Source organism: Lepisosteus oculatus, chromosome 4, assembly GCF_040954835.1.
Source record: "Lepisosteus oculatus isolate fLepOcu1 chromosome 4, fLepOcu1.hap2, whole genome shotgun sequence".
NCBI lineage: Eukaryota > Metazoa > Chordata > Actinopteri > Semionotiformes > Lepisosteidae > Lepisosteus > Lepisosteus oculatus.
The window spans coordinates 36,181,157-36,201,239 of NC_090699.1; the positions used below are offsets into that span (position 1 = coordinate 36,181,157).

A 20,083-nucleotide genomic window follows, 5' to 3' on the forward strand; every position below is an offset into this window, starting at 1 on the left:
GCTTACGCAAATCTTGGATACAGGAAAGAAAAACTGACATGCTGACTTGGTAAATGTGTCTTTGACACATTTAAAAGCTAGATGTAAATACAAGCTGAAATGAAAATCTTCCAACCTCTGGCCCGATTCTCATAGCTGTTCTGCGATTCTGAAGTGTGATCTGCTCGATTGAACTGTAACTAAAAGCAAATCAAAATTCTGAAATTTTGAAACGTGGAGGTCATGATGACAAGAAACGTTCACCAATATTTTACACTCAGTTTACTTGTCTATTCCTTTCAGCCACAGAGTTACTTTAAAATCCTCATATGTATTAGAGATCCCTGGTATGTATCTGCATGAATTACAGATAATATTACTGCAATTTAACAAGATTTTATTGCATGTCCCAGTTCCTGTGCTCTGTGTCAACACATTAAGCCCTTGCACTACAGTTCAAATATCTTCATTTGGCACAATCATGATGAAAACAAAACTTACAGTATTTTCCAAATATCTTTATTTGCAGCAGTCTGGAGACATGGGCAGGGCTCTGGGCTCCTAACTGGAGTTTGAGGGTTCAAATCCCAGGTGACACACTGCTGTTATAGCCTTGAGCAAAGTATCTTGGAGCTGGTGCAATTTCAATTTCCATATTAGGTGGACAAAGCATCAGCCAAATAAATTAGTAATCATGGAAATAGTGAAGCTGCACTTTGTGTAGTTTCCACCCTTAACAGCCTTAGCCTAGAGACAAGATCTGGAAATAGATACTAGATTTTTGGTGTTCAACAGCTTGATTTAAGCCCTGTATTACAGACAATATCCCTCTGATAAGCTTCTACACCATATCATCCCTTAGATGTGTCAGTTGAAGAGCTACAAATGGACAGAACATTACAAGAAGACATATATGACAGCTAATAGTACTGTATTTGCATTTAAAAATAATGTATATATACATTTTCCAACATAGTGAATATTTTATGCAATACCTTCCATCAATACTGGTTGGATGACAAAGCTATAAATATAACATCATAACTATAACTATCCCAGTGCAGATGAAAAACATGTTGAACCATTGCTAATGAAGGTACTGTATGTGTGCCTGCCTGTACCCCTTCTGGACATGGGACACATTTAAAAGCTAGCATTCAGTTCTGCATCACATCATTGAGATTTCAGAGATCTGGTACTATTACCTTCACCTCAAGTCACTGCGTTAATACAATTAGGTCCTGCTTGGCATGTCCCAGCCGTATAATCATCTCCCACCCTCGTACATCAGACTGCCTCTGAAGGGACAGGAGGTGTGCAGAGAATCCACAGTGTGTCCACAGTGTGCCTAATCCACTTTTAAACCTTCCAGCCAAGCAGCTTCTTCTTAAATACATGATTCACGAAACAAACAGCAACAGTAAAACAGACTATATAAACTGCCAAATAATTCTCAGAAAGTTTTCAGAGACAATGAACACCCTAAATCACTCTAATCCTGACTAACTTTCAAAAAGAAAATAAACATAGTATATGACTCAGAGAATTTCAAAGGTTCTGCAAGCAGTAGGGTTATTCAATTTTCTACATTCTGTGACTCTTTAGTCGCTCTTTTTATTAAAAGAGCTGTGTCTAGCAGGAAACAGTGGTGGCACAGTGCCTCAAGGATATGAGCCATTAGTTGTTACTCTTCACGTGCTGAGTCTGAGTAGATCTTTATAAAGAGACAGTAGAAGAGGTAATTAACATAAGCAGCTAATCTAGGAACCATCTGGTGAAACATGACACATCCAATCTGTTTCTGTTGATTTACTTACCTCCAAGAATTTTGGAAGATTTATCTCGGTATTTTATTCCACTTTCCTACATTCATACACACACATCCCTGCAACTTTCTGTCCACTTCCATCTAATTGAGGATGGAGACCGACACACATGTACTCAAAAAATAGGCTGCTCTGGATAATTAAGACAGAAAAGACCAAATATTACAAGCAAACATTACCTGTAAAAATTACAGAAAACAATTATGAGCTTCCAAATTTCAGTAACTTTTACACAAGCCTTTATAATACAGAATGAAAGAGTGTCCTGGTAAGTTCCAGATTTCTGCTGCCTTTTGGTTTATTGAGATGGACATTTTAATACGTGTTGAAATGATTTTCTGCTACTCTGCAATAGAGATTTATGAATTGTAAACATGCAGTTTTATAAACACTGGGAATTGTGCACGTACTGGCATTTGTTAATGTGTTCCACATTAATGAAGCTTTTTTGGTCACTGTATTTGTCAATCACAATGTGTGTATCCCAAGGAGATGCTAAAATTATTAGTGCACTTCAAGAAGAACAAGGTGTTCAAATGTGAACAGACCCAAGATACAGCAGGGATTATGATTATTGCATGCTAATGTATATCGTTTTACAGAACATTCAGTCAAATTACATTCATTAAATTGCAAAAGAACAAGTAAAGTTTTACTCCATGCTAAAAGAAAAGAGTTTCAGCTGTGCAGCCTTCTTCAGGTGTTTGGTGCCTACTTGAACTTCATTATTTTACATTCCACAGTTTATGACACAGATTGTTCTAAACTAGCAAAACATTTAAAGAAGAATAAAAGAAACTCTTGAGTTTATTTTATCCAGACAATAGGCTGCAGGTACAGAGATTTTGTTCTGGTCAGTTGCAATCAAAAACATTCGAACTCTGAAGAAAAAGAATGTAACAATAAAGGTAATAATATTCTTATTAAGAGAAAACATCATGTAGACTGCAATGGAACAAACACATAGCGCCACAAAAGAACCTAATGTATCAAATTAACGGATTCAAATAGCGAGGTCTGGACCTGCTCAATTAGCCTGTCTCCAGAAGCGGCCTGCTGCCTGCACACAGAAGAGCAGGAGCGCTCCCGATAAGGTCTCCTGAGCTCTGCCTGCAATTACAGCTGAGCCCTGATGAATAATGTAAAACCCACTTCTCTCCAGCACACCAGGAAACGTGGGCCTGCACCGACAGCCATTACTACGCTCCACTGGACGCCCATGCAGACTCGCCCCTTTGTTCTACACCAGCACTTAAGATAAGGAGAGTTTGAACTGCACCCTCCCTTACTCTGAAGCAGCAGAATTACTAGTGTGAGGAAGACGGGGGACATTTGCACACTCTGAAACTGTACGACTGCAGCATCAGGCTCAAGCATTACTTGTGGACCAGGAGGAAGTTCATTATGCAGTTAGTGTATGAAGGATGATATGTGAGCCTGGCCAGGCTGTGCTGTTTCACGGTCTGCTATTAATTATGTTGCCTGTGAGCCAGCAGGAAGGCCACAGAGATCATAAACAATGTTCTACATTGTTGGTGATGTATCCTTTACAAATAAAAGGCAGAATATTATTATAAAAAACCTTGGCACTAGTAACAGTGCATAAATGCAGTAAAACTGCAGTATTCAATAAAAGCTGCTGTAACCTCTCCCCATTAGAGACTAAGGGTGGAGTGCCTAGAAAATGATAAACTGCATGAAATGCTCTCTCTCTCACTTGTATTTTATTGGTCTTGTATGACTGATCAAATGAAATCCAATAGATTCTAACTCTTTTAAAACTAATATACATGTACTAATGGTGAGTTATCCTAGGAACAATATTCATTTATAACAAAGGTCTGTCCAAATATGTTTACAAGGGATACTAGCTTTGCACCATGTCAATACTTCACAGAAGACATTACAGGATAAAACCCCCAAAAAGGAGAGGGCAGCTTGGCCATATAAAAAGATTTTTAAAAAGTGATCAATCTTGACCACTTGCCTTGGTCTCTAAACTCTGGGTGCACAACTCCAGTCCTTGAGGGGACTCATGTTTTCTGGGTCTCATTAAATTAACAACAGTTGAAGACCTTTGAAAATCATTAAACTAGTCTAATCAAAATAATGTGTAGCCCAATGGATCCAAAACCTGCAGACACTGGGGCCTAGGACTCCACTGGTGAAGTGTGTTATTTGCAGTGGGATAGAGCAAATAACCAAAAATGGTTCCCAAAAGAGATTCTTCAAAACTTGACTTTGTGAAAGAGGAAGCTCGGTAACGCTACAATTAAGAAATTATGAAAACGCAAATAATAAACTATAAATGATAAACTAATGAAAAACTAAGTTTGGTGCTGGAAGAGGTGTTAATGGGGCCAGCAGGGAGCGCTCACCCTGTGCTCCATGTGGGTCCTAATGCCCAAATTTAGTGACGGGGACACTATACTATAAACAGGCGCCGTCCTTCGGATGAGACGTAAAACTGAGGTCCTGACTCTCTGTGGTCATTAAAAATCCCAGGGCGTTTCGCGAAAAGAGTAGGATTGTAACCCTGGCGTCCTGGACAAATTTCCCATTGGTCTTTACCAATCATGGCCTCCTAATAATCCCCATCTTTGAACGGGCTTCATTAATCTATTCTCCTCCCCACTGATCGCTGATGTGTGGTGAGCGTTCTGGCGCACTATGGCTGCCGTCGCTTCATCCAGGTGGATGCCGCACATTGGTGGTGGTGGAGGGGAGTCCCCATTACCTGTAAAGCGCTTTGAGTGGAGTATCCAGAAAAAGGGCTATATAAGTGTAAGCAAATATTATTATTATGATTCCTATAAGAGTCATAGAATACACAGCTACAGTTTGGAAAGGAAGGAAGTGCATCTTATCACACAAAGCAGAAAGAATTCTGCATTATGAGACTAATGCAATTTATCATCTGCTGTGAGACACTGCAAGGCTGCTTTTGAATATCAAAATGCCTTGACCTTGTTTGGTTAACAAAGAGCAGCTTAAATCACAAAATGTTCTTTGTTAAATAAAAATACATTCAATTTGAATGATAAACCCACCTGGAACACTTTTACTCAACGTGTGCCCAGTGACTTTGAACAGTAAATATTTTTTTTTTAACTTAAACTAAAGAGACTGACAGCCAGATTATGTCCTATAAAACCAGGCTAAAATAAGTACTAGAGACAAAACGTGAGGACAATATAAACAGAAAAACAAATTTGGAAAACATCACTGCTTCAGATAAAATGAGCCCATACTTTTGTCTAGAAAGCAATCTAACAGTTTGTATCAATAAAATAAACGATTGCGAGTAAATAAAAGCTGAAAAACCTCTGAGGCCCCTGTCTTATATGTTCCCGAAGAAGATTAAATGCTCTATCAGGGCTCCTGTAGCTCTTGTACATAATGAATTCATATGATCTGCTTCCACGTCTGCAAGCTGCTCTGTGATTCAGCAGTCCTCACTGTAAGAAAGACAGGCCTTAGGCCAGAGCCTGTTTGAAACCCTTGCTGAATACAACACAGATATTGACAGGCTGTGTTTGGAGACTGCCCCTGTTCTGACAGAAGATTAAATATTTCTCATAAAGGCTTTAAAAAAATGCTGGAGTTCTTATCTGGGTTTGTTACACCATTTCTTCACGTCTCTATCCTTTTAGAAAATGAATCTTCAGGACAAGGATAAGCTCTAACTGTAATTTTATTTTTACTTGAAGAAAGGGAATATAGAAGCCAAATAGATATAAACACCAGAGCACACTGGTGCATGTATATCAAACATTTTTGAAAATGTATACCAAATGCCCAGTGTTACTAACCCAAAAGAAACTGTCCAATACACATTTTCCATTCTAAGGCTTTATAAAAAAGACAGATACATATTCAGCCTTGCTAAATTTGCTATGATCAGTGAGACAAGAAATGTCTGCGTCTGTTAATGAAAGCTGCTCTTGATCCCCCAGGATGTGTGCGACACCTGTAGAGTCCTTCCCACTGAATTATTTAACATCCCTCTCAGTCAGGAGTACAACTCTGAGAATTCACTGCATTCCATAGACAGTCGAAAGCAAAACTTGAACAGAAGGACTTCTTCTGAGTTGTGCTTGATAGTCTTTAGAGGATCTTTTGATCAATTTCCTAGACAAACTATGTATGTGGAGTCTGTATGTCATTTTTCCTTGTGTAATGTGTAATGTGCACCACATTCCCTAAGCAAAACCACAATTTTGAAAAGGACATGTTAAACTAATGGATCACAGACATGGTGGAGAGTAAATTAGCAGCACACACCATTGTAAAGTGCATCAGAGAGTCACGTGTAACACTCAAAGTAGGGACATCTTTTTTTCTACTTACTTTTTGCTAAATATCTCCATCAAAGAAGATGTGCAAAAGCCCAGTTTGTCAACATGGAATAAGCAAGAATGTACTGTATGCACAACAATACCAGAGGTTATCAATGCATAAATCAATGCACCACACGATAAGGAGCAAGAAAAAAAACACATAGCAGGGCAGACCACCACTCAATGGTACAACAGCCCGTTTCCAATCTGAGCCCATCTGTTCCAGTTGTTCTCTCCCCTCTCCAGTCTCAGCTGGCCTGAATAACAGCCCTTCAGCTGTGTAGATGCTGCTTTCCTAATTTACCTGCTTATAATGAGTTTTCACAAGCTGCTATCAAATATCCCAACACTGCAAGACAGGCACTATTTGCAATCCATAAATTGATTCTGTCATACACAGGGGCAGGAGCAAGCTCTGCTATTGTGTAGGGAGTTTTGATATTCAGTATATCCCTGTTATGTTTATGCCTTATTCCTACACATAACACTTCACATGAGAGCCACTGCTTATATTATCATTTACTATAGTAATTCTCTACTTCAGCAAAAGAATGCCCTCTGGGAAGATGTGTAATAGCTGTTGGGAAACATGCAGTCACCAGAAAGAAGTAAAGAAGAAAGTACAACTTTCATTAAAACAATGTTACACACTATTTCATTATTAAGTATAAAAGTACACAACTTTTCAACATTTCTTTCAAACCTATCTTTCTGATGTGAAGTATCAGTTACAGGGGAATCAGCATAAGTAAACAGGGAGTATGACAATTAAATCTGTAGCTTAAAGCTGTAATTGCTAAATAAGCCATGATTTCAAATGAAGGATGCTGACCTTAATGCCTACGATTGCAGAAATGTGGTCCAGAACCTCTTATCCCTAGGTGACAAGTTTTCCTACACAATTTCCAACTTTCTTTCCCAAAATGCCTTTTTTATAAATATTTTGCTCAAACAGGGACAACAGGGCTAGGCAACACGGGACTGTACTGATGACAGTAAATAAAGCCACATGCTAGGGGATAAAAAGTGTGAGCTAAAAAGCATGAGAAATAGCATGAAAGGCTGGGCAATTTCACGATTTGCTTTCCTACAAGGCTTTTGTCTTTGTTTTTCCTCCAATATTTACAGGACCAGGTACATCTTTAGAAGTAAAATCTAAATGCGATTAAGTGCTTTTTTTAAACCTTTTTTCTCCCAACCTCAGAAGTTAATTCATATAACTGTCAAAAAACAAAACATTGACAGCGCTTTGCTGTTAACTGAGCTCAAGTGGTAACAAGTGTTGAATGCATACACTTGTGGTTATGCTTCTCTGGAGCAATTGCACACAAGGTTATTAGTGCTTATAATTTTGTAGCAAAATGGGGATGAAAAAACGATACTCAATTTAGGAACTCGGTACATTTTCACTCTCCCTGTCTAATAAACATTACATTAATGTACTTATTCTGATAATCACATAAAACATTCACAACTACCACCAACATATTGAGCAATAACGTGATAACTTTAAGGGCTTTTAAACAAAATGTCTTTAACTCTGGGGAAATGGGCCTTTCAATCACACAGAATTAACACTTGCTTAGTGTAAAGTGACAGCATGTCTCCCGGGGACTGACGGCATACCTGGCAGCCTGGGTTCAGCTCCATTTTCCTCCTGATGAAGAGCTCCACGTGGCGGACTGTGGCCTCTCCAGACACCCGCACATACTTCCTCTCGAGGGGCTGCACATTAAAAGCATGGCATAAGTAGTCAACACCAGTTCTTCACTACAGCACTGCATATAATGGAATAGCACAGGGCTGCTTTTATTAAAGGTCTCACACTATAGTTGAGCAGCAATTACACCCCTGCTTGTGGCCCCCAAAGTGAGAAGAAAATGGTGCAAATTCCTGAGAAAGTACCAACTATAGACATTGGTACAATGTCTTATCCCTAAACAGGTGAACATTTCATGAACCAGCCTTTAAAGATACAAGACAAACCAGATTTTTTTTCACTTTAAGAAACTAACAGCAAGTGAAAAGCAGAAACATCTATTCACGTCTGCCACAGTGGCAGATTTGAAAGAATTCTGATTAGGATGGCACTATCTTCCTGAGTTAAACAAAAACTGGACAGCTCTGAATCACACTGAACATGAAGCAAAACTCATTATAGAAAAATACTCATCTTTATTCAATACTGAGGCAAAAGTCATACATTATAAATATGGAAGTCTCCTTGCCGAGTTATAGATGGAACCAAGCCTCGGAAACACTGGCCTCAGCTGCTGCCATCGGCGTGGTTACTATCTTGTTGTAGGATCAGTAAGGGGAACTGACAGCTCTGCTGCCTTCTTAATTCTGCCTCTTCCTACACTCATTACTTCTTCTAACAGCCCAAATTAAAAATGGCAGTTCCAAGGGGACAGGATATGCCTCAACTTGTTTCTCCAACCTACTCTTTCCTCACTAAAATGGCTAGAGGTGCTCAATCTTTATTTACAGCTCAGCACACTAATCTGCAAGTGCAATCTGGTCCGTCTCATCGAATGAGAACGTTGGCGAGTTCGATACCAAAGGCTGCTCCTATGAAGATGTGAAAATCTTAGTTGATTTAGCCCATCTGACCAAACATAAATCAAAAAGTAAACATAACACACAACAATAATATTATATACAGTACACTGAGCATCATGAAAGGGAAATTTAGGGTTGAGCCAAGATGAGCAAGAGGAAAGGATCAAAGTTTACAGTCACATAGAATTTTGAATTTACCAATGGGATTCAGTGTAAGCTGCAGCTCTAATTTGGTTTCCACTAAAACACCTTGTGCATGACCTACAGTAATTCATTCAATAAACTACTTTTGCTTGAACTGTTCAGCTTAGCGACAATATAACCATGAACTGAATGTATTGCTTCAAAGACGTGAAAATCAATTGGCATTTAAAAACTGTCTTTTTAACAGAACATAACTGCAGGACAGCACAGAAATGCTGACAAATGCAAACAGACGTCATGCCTGAACAGGCTGGATTTGTCTTTCTGAGTGCCAGAGTGTGTTCTCTACCCTGGCAGCAAACACAATAACAAATTTTCACTGCACACTGCAACACACTAGTCCAATACACGGGTACACGAGTCACAAAGAAGGACAAAACTGAATTGTCGTGAAGGCCCTGTTTTTTTAACATGATAATGATCCTTAACATAATGACAGTTCACACAAAAACCACCAGGTCAAAATGCACATGTGTCTTTAAAGTCAGAAACTGCTTTTCAACTTTCAAGTTATGCGTGAAGAAATTAACAGTTTGGTATAAAACAGGTTCTTTACCTTGTAGTTATCAATGCCCTCCTCCGCTCTGAAAAACAGAAGTAAAATCTGTTAAAAGAAGTAAAGTATTATGAAATCTAATCCACTTAATACTTATGGAGTACCATAATTATTACCAAGAATCTACCAATTTTATCACAGGGAATAGCATATTATCTTTTGTTATCAAAATAAAAATAGATCATTAGGTTTACATTGTTTTAAACAGGGACCAATGTCATTAAAGGCAAAAAAAAAATCTTAAATAAATTTGGACATGTTTTGTACTTAAAATGAAAAATGAAATGTTCAGACATACTACATGTAAGAGAATGCTTCTCTCAAGACTGTTTAATGCCTATGAATAAAATCAAGACTCTTAATTCCTGACTTCTGCAAAATGGTTCTCATATTTTTATGCTTCTCTGTAAAAAGTCAACTGAATTTTACCCTCTTTACATTCAGATGAACTCCATCCCAAATACTATATATCCACACCTTCGGGAGGAGTGTCAAGTGACAGTAAACAAGTTTGCATCACATGTATTTCAGCACGCCCTCCACAGTCACACAGACACTAGCACAGGGGAGCTGCTGTCTTGCTTTTGTCTAGTGTTGCTCGCTATACTCAAGATGTGCAAGTTAACAGCACTAGAATTCTGTCCTTCCACCAGCTTTTAGCCTTCCTTCAGAAAAAGCATTGTGAAGCATTGTGAAATGCTGACATTAGTGGTTTGACTACGGCAAATACTGAACCAATTAGGGGAATTATAGGAATTCACAGAAAGCAAAAACCATAAAAGGGAAATAAATTAAGAATTTTAATTCCTGAAATAAGACGTTAGTAATAATTGCAGTCTTTGGGTGCTAATATCTAAACAATGATACCATTTTAATAATATTTAATTGTATTTTTATCTCAAATGATCTCAGAGTGCTTCATATACAGGTGGGAACCCCTTTCATTCACGACTAAAGCACAGTGCCCACACGGGTAACACAGCATCCATTCCGCCCAACAGATGAGGAGGGAGGGCCTACTTCATCAACTGAGTTGAGTTAGAAATTGAGGCAGGCCCATTGTGTATTCCTAAACTGGAATTTAACCAAGACATCGGGATTAAAACCCTTACTATCTCAAAGAGTAACATGGGATCTTTAATAGTTTAAAGACTAATCCTAATGATGGCACCTCCTACAGCACAGTGTCTGTCTCCATATATGGGCAATGGTTTGGAAATTGTAGTCCAGAGAGACGACTGCTACCTACTGAACCATGAATGCCTCACAGTAGTTACCTGGTTTTCCTCACAATCTTACTCTAGCTGTTATGATGTTTAATTTTACTTAGCTTCTTAAATCTGACAAGAGCAAACTAGGTGGTAATATTGCTATGAAATCTTTTTTTTCTTGGTTACAGTAACTTTTCTTTCCATTATATGGAAAATTAAAAACTTGCCTTGACTCCAGGTGTTTTTAATATTATGGGCAGATGCTCACCCTTGCCCTAATTAACCAGACTTATTGTTGTCAGACACATATCTATAATTAGAATCTGTTGAGTTCTTCAGTCAATTGATTTTAGATAAGTGATCTTCAGTCTATTCTCGGACACATCAAAGACCCTCTAGTAAAATAACAGAGAAGAAATATAAATTATCTGAAAGACCGCTTGAGAAAATAAACTGTTTTTAGCTGACATTATGAAAATTGGAATTGAATTTGGCTATTAAGAATAGAATGGCTATCTATTTCATTACAAAAACATCAGGCTTACAAATACAAGTGGACAACTGCACAACGCTTGAAGGATTTCTCTTGAATGCTTGAAGGTTATCACGTGTCCTGTGAAACAAAAGTTCCATACAAACTTAGGACACTGTATCTACATTGTAATTCACCTCCATTTAGCAACCCTTCAACACCTACCTAATGTCAACTCAAACTGAGTGTTCAGGTTTTCTAAAGTTTTTACTCCCCCAAAATAGAGTTTCCTGTCTTGTAAGTGCAGTTTCTTGATAGTGCAGTTGATTTTCTGTCATTCACGTGGGTGGTTTGGACCCGTGTGCTGTATTCATGAATGGCACAATGAGGTGAACTTGCTCCATCATTGCAGCTTGCATATTACAAGTCTCCCTCAAACAACAACTAGATTTTAATCAACACTGTAAACGGGTTAAGTGCTTTGCTTTCCATTTTAAAGTTTGAAGAGCTGTTTGCAACCCCAAATGGAAAAACCTCAAGCAGACCTCACCTTCATGGATAATGCGACAAAAAACCATTTGAAACACTGATCGATGCAACAGCATCGATTTCTCCATGTAATATGTGGTCACAAGAAATATTAGGCTATTGCATGAGAAGGTTCAGGTGGGTAGCTGCGTCAGCATGGGTAGGCTAAGAAGGAATAAGTAATAGGTTTATTCCATGCTGAAAAGAGAAGAAAGAAAACACGTTTCGGCCATGGAGCCTTCTTCAGCCGAACACCTGAAGAAGGCTCCATGGTCGAAAAGTTGCGTTTTTTTTCCTCTCTTTTCAGTATTGCATGAGAAGCTTATTACACAACTACAAAAAGGTAATTCGCTCAGATTTATCTGAATTTTCATTTAACCTGTGGTCATTTATCCAATGCCTAAAACAATGTTCAATAAGTCATGAAGAAAGAGCTAAAGAGTAAAGCTGTTTAAACAGCATCCACAAGACATTCTACATGAATTCTGTTTGGTTTTAATTACTTATTCTGACGCTCAAAATATGGTACACGTTAGCTGCTCACTACCAGAAAGAGATAAACCCATCAATATTTCACAGCATGCTCAATCCACCAGAGCAAAGGAGAAACTCAATCAATGCCCCTCCCTCAAGTCAATGGTAGAACTCTGCCAGATAAAAGCCTCATTTCCATAATCCCCCCCACTGATCACATTAGCATTACACTTGAAAACCTGAAAAAACATCCACATCCACATTAAGACTGTTAACCTGAACAAAGCGTCCTTTACCTTAATTAAAGGTACTGAAAATATGATTAAATTGCAAACCATTAATTCCACCCACCACTTACATTTTACCAAAACCAGGAGGCCAGGAGGGTTTTTAATTAATACAATTCTCCTGACCAAATTCATTTTACTTTGGAGACGGTGCTCCTGCATTTGAATTAAAACGGCTGTTGCACTACCTTTTGGCTTCTGGAAAAGACTAACCTAACTACAGGTGTAGAGCCTTCTATTTCAGAGAAGGTGAGATCTTTAAAGATGAGCCTAAAACAAGAGAGAGATCTAGTTATTAACTTCTCTTTGAAAATTATAGCTGGCACTGATAAATGCACTGAAATTATAATTGGTTGTGGGGATACACAGGTCTTCAACAGTTAAAAATTTTCAGATGATATGTTTTATCTTCAGTGTTAATTTACTTAATTGTCTTGGGTGTTTCTTTATTTAGCATTGAAGACTAGTTATTAAACTATAGGCCTAGACATTCAGTAGAACACAAGTAATTATTTTGAAATCTCTGACTGTTGTCCATCATCTGTGTCTTGTAAAAATACCATTTTACCAACAATCACTTTTTGTATTTACTAAAGTAAAAGTAAACCCACTGAAAAAGGTTTTACCTTAACATAACACTGAAAATCTAAGATCTCAAAGCCCTTATCAAGTACCAGCTAATGGCTCACATTAAAGAATGTAGTCATAAATATAGAAGCTTTCTTGTGTTAAACCAGCTTCCTTGTAACTATTAATAAATACCAAAATGGCCTTGCTTACAACAGTAAATCAATTCAGTAAAGAGGAAAAAATGTAGAGATTCCATAAATTGCACATAGCACCTGGATACACAAAATACATTTAGAAAAATCCAGGGGACTCTGAGGACACCTGCCCTGAAATCATTCCAATGCAACATTTGTTTTCCTAATCCCCTGTTTTAAAAATAAGTCAACACAGACACCCGAACACTCAAGGGCTTCACAGTATCCTTCCTTTACAGATTGACTACAGTTTCATTAACAACATTTACTCTCCAATGATATTACTGATATTATGGGTTAATATTTGCAGACAGCAATAACAGAAATGCTAACAAAACCAAAATAAAGTACGAACAAAACCGATTTCCTGAATCCAGAAAAAAACAATCCACTGTGGAAAAAAAAATGTGGCAAGGAAAAACAGGACTGTGAAAGGCTCTGAAGCCAACATGGGACATAATTCAGAATCACAGCATTAAACACTTCTGATGCAAGAAGAAAGGTCTCACAGTGCAAGACAAAGGGAGTGGCTCCGCCGCCTGAAACTGAAAATGTCTGCTGTACTCTAATATTCAACTACAGCATGTACAAAGAGTAAACCGTTTCATTAAAGAGTCTAACACCTACAAAACATAGGACGGCACTTTTAAACATAAGCTGCACAGTCAAAAAATGAATGACTGGCTTGTTTAAACCAGCTGTATGCCACTCTGTGACAGCCCAATCTCAAGGACAATGCAGCGCATGTGTGTCCTTGTGTGTCCGCCAGAGTATGCAAGCCGGTCTGTATGTGTGCAGCTGTACCCACGACAGATTGCACAAGGGTACAGGCCAATGTCTGGATCTAAGGCAGGCAATGTGCAGGGAAATCAGATGATTTCTGTCAGTAAATGTGGAGATGACTTCTAGCAACAAATATAAGCTATTCACCTCTGAATCAATAAAGAATAAACGCTTAATTTTTCAGAATGTTAAGTTGGTATTTAAGACTAAATCGTAATGCATGAGAGTTTTTAACTGCTTAAAAAACAGCTAGCTAAAGTCACTAAGCACAGTGCTGCATTTTCCGTAGGATCTCTGATGCAGAGAATGGGTTTCTCTACAACCTATGCACACAGTTTTTGTAATAGTGAACAATTTAGGTTTATAGGACGAATGCACCACCTACTGGGGAACTTGTTTTTCAACTAAATGTTGACCTTCATGACTATATAAACACAAATGAAGAACATAATTCTATCAAAAAAGACATCTTAAATAAAGAATAATGATGAAGGAGGCAATTCAAAATTCTAAGATTATAGGTCACTGCATTTACTATAGAATCATATAAAATATATTACTTTAATCCAAAGGCACCACTCTCAGAGGACTTAATGTTTCTTGTTTTTTGCCAATCTGAGTATCCAGTTAAAACAATAAAAGCATTTATCAAGATATCCATAGGACTTAAAGATGTCAAGTATTTTACAAGTGATTAATCAAAATATTAAATAAAAATACTTTAAAGTACATCATCTGTGAACATCTTGGAGCCTGGTTATAAGTATGGCAACTAGGCAGTTAGTTAGACCAAATATATAACAGATCTCAGTTACAACAAAAACAGGGAGACCCCTGATTTAAATCAACTAGAATATATATATATACTAGGAATCTACAGTTCAGCTTGGTACAGTGGAATAATCCATTTGCACTGTTGTGTCCAAGCTCTTGATTTTGGGTTGGTTTCTGGACTGAGGTGCTTTCTGCATGGAGTTTACACGTTCTCCTCAGGTTTGCAGGGGTTTTATGTGGGTGCCCCAGTTTCCTGTAACCTTCTTTTTGGATGCAGGGCAAGTTAAATAACACTGCCAGAGTGTTTGTGCCAGAAATGGAACTATGTTGTGTCCCTGATGTAGTTGTGCCTTGTATCCTACACCTCCAGAACAGGCTGCGATGCGGCAACCCTCACACTCAAAAGGCTTCTTTCTAATAATGGATGGATTGCATTAAAGGTCATTTGAGAACCAATTGCACAAAGGCACCCATTAATATACAATGTGGGCATGGCAGCAAGAACAGGGATATGGTGGATTCTTGTCAGCAGCTATATCACTCTACAACTCACAACCCACCGGAGCTAAGCAGGTGTGAGCCTGGTCAGTACCTGGAGTACAGACTTCCTGTGAACGCTAATATTACAGGTGGAAGTAGTGTTAGTGGGACCAGTACGGAGTACTCACTCTGCTTTCTGTGTGGGTCCTGATGCCCCAGTATAATGACGGGGACACTATACTGTTAAATAAAGGTGCCATCCTTTGGATGAGATGTAAATTGAGGTCCTGACTCTCCACAGTCATTAAAAAAGCCAAGGGCCCTAGAAGGCACTTTCTAGGAGTGTTAACCCTGGTGTCCTGGACAAACTCCCCCCTGGCCTTTATCAATCACGGGCTCCTAATAATCCCTATCTCTTAATTGGCTTCATCACTCAATTCTCCTCCCCACTGAAAGTTGTGCACTATGGCTGTAGGTGGGTGCTGCACATTTGTGGTGGCAGAGGGGAGTCCCATTACCTGTAAGTGCTTCGAAGGGAGTGTCCAGAAAAGGCTATATATCCTATATAAGGCTATATAGGGAATCAATAAATTATGATTATAATAATAACTATACACATCTGTAACAACAAATAACCAAGACTCCCAGAGAGCTACGTACCCCACAAACTCCAGCAGCAGGGACACATCCAGTTCTGGTGGGATGGTGAACACAGATTGGGGAAGTAGTCCTTTCTTTTGCTTGCTAGTCTTCACAGTGGGCGGGGGAGCAGCTGGAACACAGTGTACGATTCCTAAATCAGATGCTAATCAGAACTTAAGGACATTCTGGAGCTGCCAACTTCAGATCTTTCCAGGACATTTTTTATCTTACTAATGTCTGCAGCTAAGCAACGAACTGTGCACTCTGGGAAAACCAAATACACTTTCACTGTCATAACACGCAACTTTAGTCTGTTACATTTAAAAGCAGAATCCTGGCATGCAATCTACCCATTTAAAAACTCCTTCCTGGTGGGATGTTTTTCCCAGGGGAAGTAAACATACAATATACACCCTTTCAGGGAAGTATGGCAAAGCCTTCAGAAGTGTTTTCAGCAGCTAGGTAAGAATGCAAGTAATCTACACAAAGTCAACAACTGTGAGACAAAGGGCAAAATCACTATGAATTTCAGAAATCAAAATACTTTGAAATGAAAGCCAAACCTAACCTGGCTTTGGCACTTCCAGTCCTCTCTCTTGGTAGAAATCATGCATTCGCTTTCTCTCTCCTGAAAGACAAAAACAGAACGTTACTGATACCCATAATAATAAACCTGATCTGGCCACAAATCAATTCACTTATTCTTCACAGTGCAGTTCACACTATACCTCTAAGGCACCTATAAAAGAGGTTCAATATTCCTATATAAAATCCTACTTCGGTAACACTTACTTTCTTCAAGATGTGGGACCATCTTATACACAATGTCCTGCAGTTGTCTGTCAAGCCTGTAAGCAGATAAGAGGGAAAAATCTGCTTACTTAGCACATACTTGTGGTATGCATAAAACAGGAATGTTTTAAGTACAATTTTGGTTTGTTCAGTTTCTTAAGTACTGGCTATTTGTTTATCACTTTATCCCTATGCTGATTATCAGCAGTGTAAAATAACTCTTCTGGTAAAAAGCAGATTCTGAAAATTCTCAAAGCTGAAGCAATTGAAATACCAAGAAAAAGTTTCTAACTTTGCACCAGGTGTCAGCTCTTTAACAATCTCAGCCTGCCTCCATTCTACATCTCACTATTACTTCTAAGAATTCATATTCAAATAATGAACATAACCTGGTGCCAAAAATGGTTAAGATTAAACTAAAACTTCTGATGGTTTTCCACTTTCATGGAATTTTGTTAAAAAGAACATAATATCAAAAGGAACCAAATTAATGGATTCTAAAAACCTAATGTTCCCATTTAAATTCAATTATAGCTTACTTTTATTTACTTTATGAAAGAAAGAAATTGAATAGACAGGTATAACAATTCTTTCAAGTACAGCATTAGAAATAGTTTTAATGTTTTCATACAGAGTGAATGTGCCGGAATGTTATATTAACTCATTATGAAGCTTTAAACTGAGCACAGCAGGAACTACAAGATTTTATAAAACCATAATGCTGAAGAAGATGCAAATTCAGAGGTTTTACTTTCTAAAGACAGAAAAATACCTGATGTTGTATAATGGTTGAGTCTGATGGACGACAACATTGCAATTTGGACATCTGTTACTGTAGAAGAAGTGCTTCACAATACAGCTTTTACAAACTGTGGAGGGAAATACAACACGTATGAAAATAAGTCACAGCTGTATGAAATGAAATGAGGAAACTGGTGGTTTTATTAACAGAGATTGTACCATAGCTTGGCAAATTGACTTAAAGCCAACAACTGAAATGAACACTTCTTAAGACAAATGTCCAGGATTTCAATGCAAATTTTTCATGGGATCCTTCACAAAAAAAAAGGGCCGGAGGGGACCCCCGCACCAGCGGGGTGCTTGTGACCCAACGGACAAGCCACCTCTCGTTCTGCAACCTCTCGTGTTCCCGTGATGTACAGTACAAACTACCCCGGAACACGTCAGCAGCGCTGATGAAACGTCAAGATGCAAGGCGCTCAGAGAGCAGACTCACATGTGTGCAGGCACTCCGTGATGGTAGTGGCGTCCACGAAATAGCCATTGCAGAGCGTGCAGCGGATGTAGGGGAACACCTCAAAGAGAGGGAAGGTCCGCTGGAAGAGATGTGGCAAGATGGAAACATGGAAATGTGGAAAGGCTTAATAGATTTGAACTGTTTGAAATGGGGAACTGTGTCAGCTTGCCGGCTGCTTTTCCACATGGAAAACGCTGTTCCTTCTGGTTGGAGAAGGCTAAACAGTCAGATTGTTGTTGTTTTTTAAATTATTTTTCCATGTGAAATTAACATGTACTTTAACCTGCCCCTTTAAACACACAATACCCTTTAGACTATGGCTACCATGTTTTATCAGTTTCTTTTTTGGTGAAATGAATATGATATAATGTCCACATTTATTGAACAAGTGATTTGGGGACATGGTCATCACAACTATGAGGCTAGAACTGTGACTTTACTGTATAGGTAATGTGGATCCTGACTGTAAACAGTAATGACAGGAAATGCTGAAAAGTGCTAGGCGAGGCTATTTTTGACAAGAATAACAACAGATTTCCGGAAGACAGTGCATGAGTAAAACAATTGAGGACACCTCATGATTATGCCTGTCCGCCTGTAAAACTTAATGAATTTTTCAATAAAAATACTTACATAAAGGAGCAAAAAAATAATTCAACCATGCAATGTAAACACAAACCCAAAATTCTAAGCTTCTTTTAGTTGCACATTAATTTGTGCAGATTATACTTTAACAAGAATGGTCATTGGGGTGGTGGTGAATTTCCTTTTCGGAAAAGTGGTCATTTAAACAAAAAAAAAATGAAGCGAAATTCAAAATATGAAGAATATATACCTGTGTGTTGTATAAAGTCAAACGTGTGTGCAGAAAGCCAATGTGTATAGACTAAAACCAAAATTCAAGTGGGGAGCTGCGTCAGCATGCACAGGGTGCAAAAGAACAGGTAAAGGTTTATTCCATGCTGAAAGGAAAAGAGAAGAGACACGTCGCTGTGGAGCCTTCTTCAGGTGTCAACTGAAGGCTCCACAGCCGAAACGTTATGTCTCTTTTCAGCATGGAATAAATATTGTATTTGTTCCTCTAAAACCAAAATGCTTTTCATTTCTGTTTCTAACATTAATAGAACAAATGGAAAGTCCAGGAAGGATTATCAATAATTGGTTTATACCTAGTATTTGGGATTTATATTTCAACGTTGTTGTTTTATTTTTGGAGTGTTGTTAGTTTGCACCACACAAATGGAAATGGAAATTTCAATAACAGCACTACTCAGTGAAAGCTTAACAGTCTCTATTGTGGGTATAAATACATACTGGATATAATATTGGGAAAATTATAAATAGGCTGTTTCTCATCTACAGGTGCTAGTTTCTGGCTGTAAGCGGAGATCTGATAGTCGTATTTGACTTGCGTTTTACTTTACTGGTCTACATTCCCAATAATACAGGCCAGTGGTTTTCAATCCTGATCCCCGAGATACTCTGGTTTTTGGTGTTGCCGAGTTCTTATTCACGATGCAAATTTTTATTGTTTTCGACTTCAACATTTCTTTTTTTACCTCATCCTTATCGTCACTTGAGTCGCCCTCGTCAGCAGCAGATCCGTGCTCGGACTCCTCGTTTTCGTCCTCTTCTTTGCTATTTTCGTTGCTATCAAGACCCTCCTCGCCGGCTTCCAAATCCAACTCGAACCCGGACCCTTGCTCAATTTCGTCGTCCGCACCGGCCTCTTCCACGGCTGTTTTGGCTTCTCCGCCATTGTCTTCTACGCCAAAGACACTCGAGATAGCCTCGCTACTTTCTGCCTCCATGAATCTCTGATTCAACGAGTATCAAAGAAAGTTCATTTAAAAATGAACAGAAAACAGTATCAAACAGTGCTTCACTACTCAGAAAAATCTCAAGTACCCTCTTCGCAAAGGTACATGGGTAATGTAGTTATTTTGATCATCTTAACTAGCAAACATGAAATATGAACATAATCTTGACCATGCACAAAAGCATGTTTCCGTTCATTTCCGTTAGATAATATTAACGAAAAATGCAATGGCTGTTCAGATATAATCTTTGTAACTGCAATATTTCGAATTAAACGCTGAATAATACTGCCTGCCGTACATTGTACAGTCCCACAATGCTCAGGTGACGTAA

The 20,083-nt window shown here is 38.4% G+C and overlaps 1 protein-coding gene across 3 annotated transcripts in view; it reads right to left on the reverse strand.

Moving 5' to 3' along the window:
* The window catches only part of pcgf6 (polycomb group ring finger 6), a 40,517-nt gene extending 20,455 nt beyond the window's left edge, over nucleotides 1-20,062 (reverse strand). Inside the window, exons 1-8 of one of the 3 annotated variants that reach the window (XM_015347605.2) lie at nucleotides 19,492-20,061; nucleotides 17,912-18,011; nucleotides 17,447-17,543; nucleotides 16,675-16,730; nucleotides 16,451-16,510; nucleotides 15,901-16,012; nucleotides 9,468-9,495; nucleotides 7,772-7,870 (exon numbers count right to left, since the gene is read on the reverse strand). In XM_015347605.2, coding sequence (XP_015203091.1) covers nucleotides 7,772-7,870; nucleotides 9,468-9,495; nucleotides 15,901-16,012; nucleotides 16,451-16,510; nucleotides 16,675-16,730; nucleotides 17,447-17,543; nucleotides 17,912-18,011; nucleotides 19,492-19,743 — 804 coding nt within the window. In that variant the 5' untranslated portion in view covers nucleotides 19,744-20,061. Of the gene's footprint in view, nucleotides 1-7,771; nucleotides 7,871-9,467; nucleotides 9,496-15,900; nucleotides 16,013-16,450; nucleotides 16,511-16,674; nucleotides 16,731-17,446; nucleotides 17,544-17,911; nucleotides 18,012-19,491 lie in introns of all 3 variants that reach the window. The other 2 variants (XM_006630816.3, XM_069189172.1) reach the window with 2 other exon arrangements.
* Nucleotides 20,063-20,083: the final 21 nt, after the last annotated feature.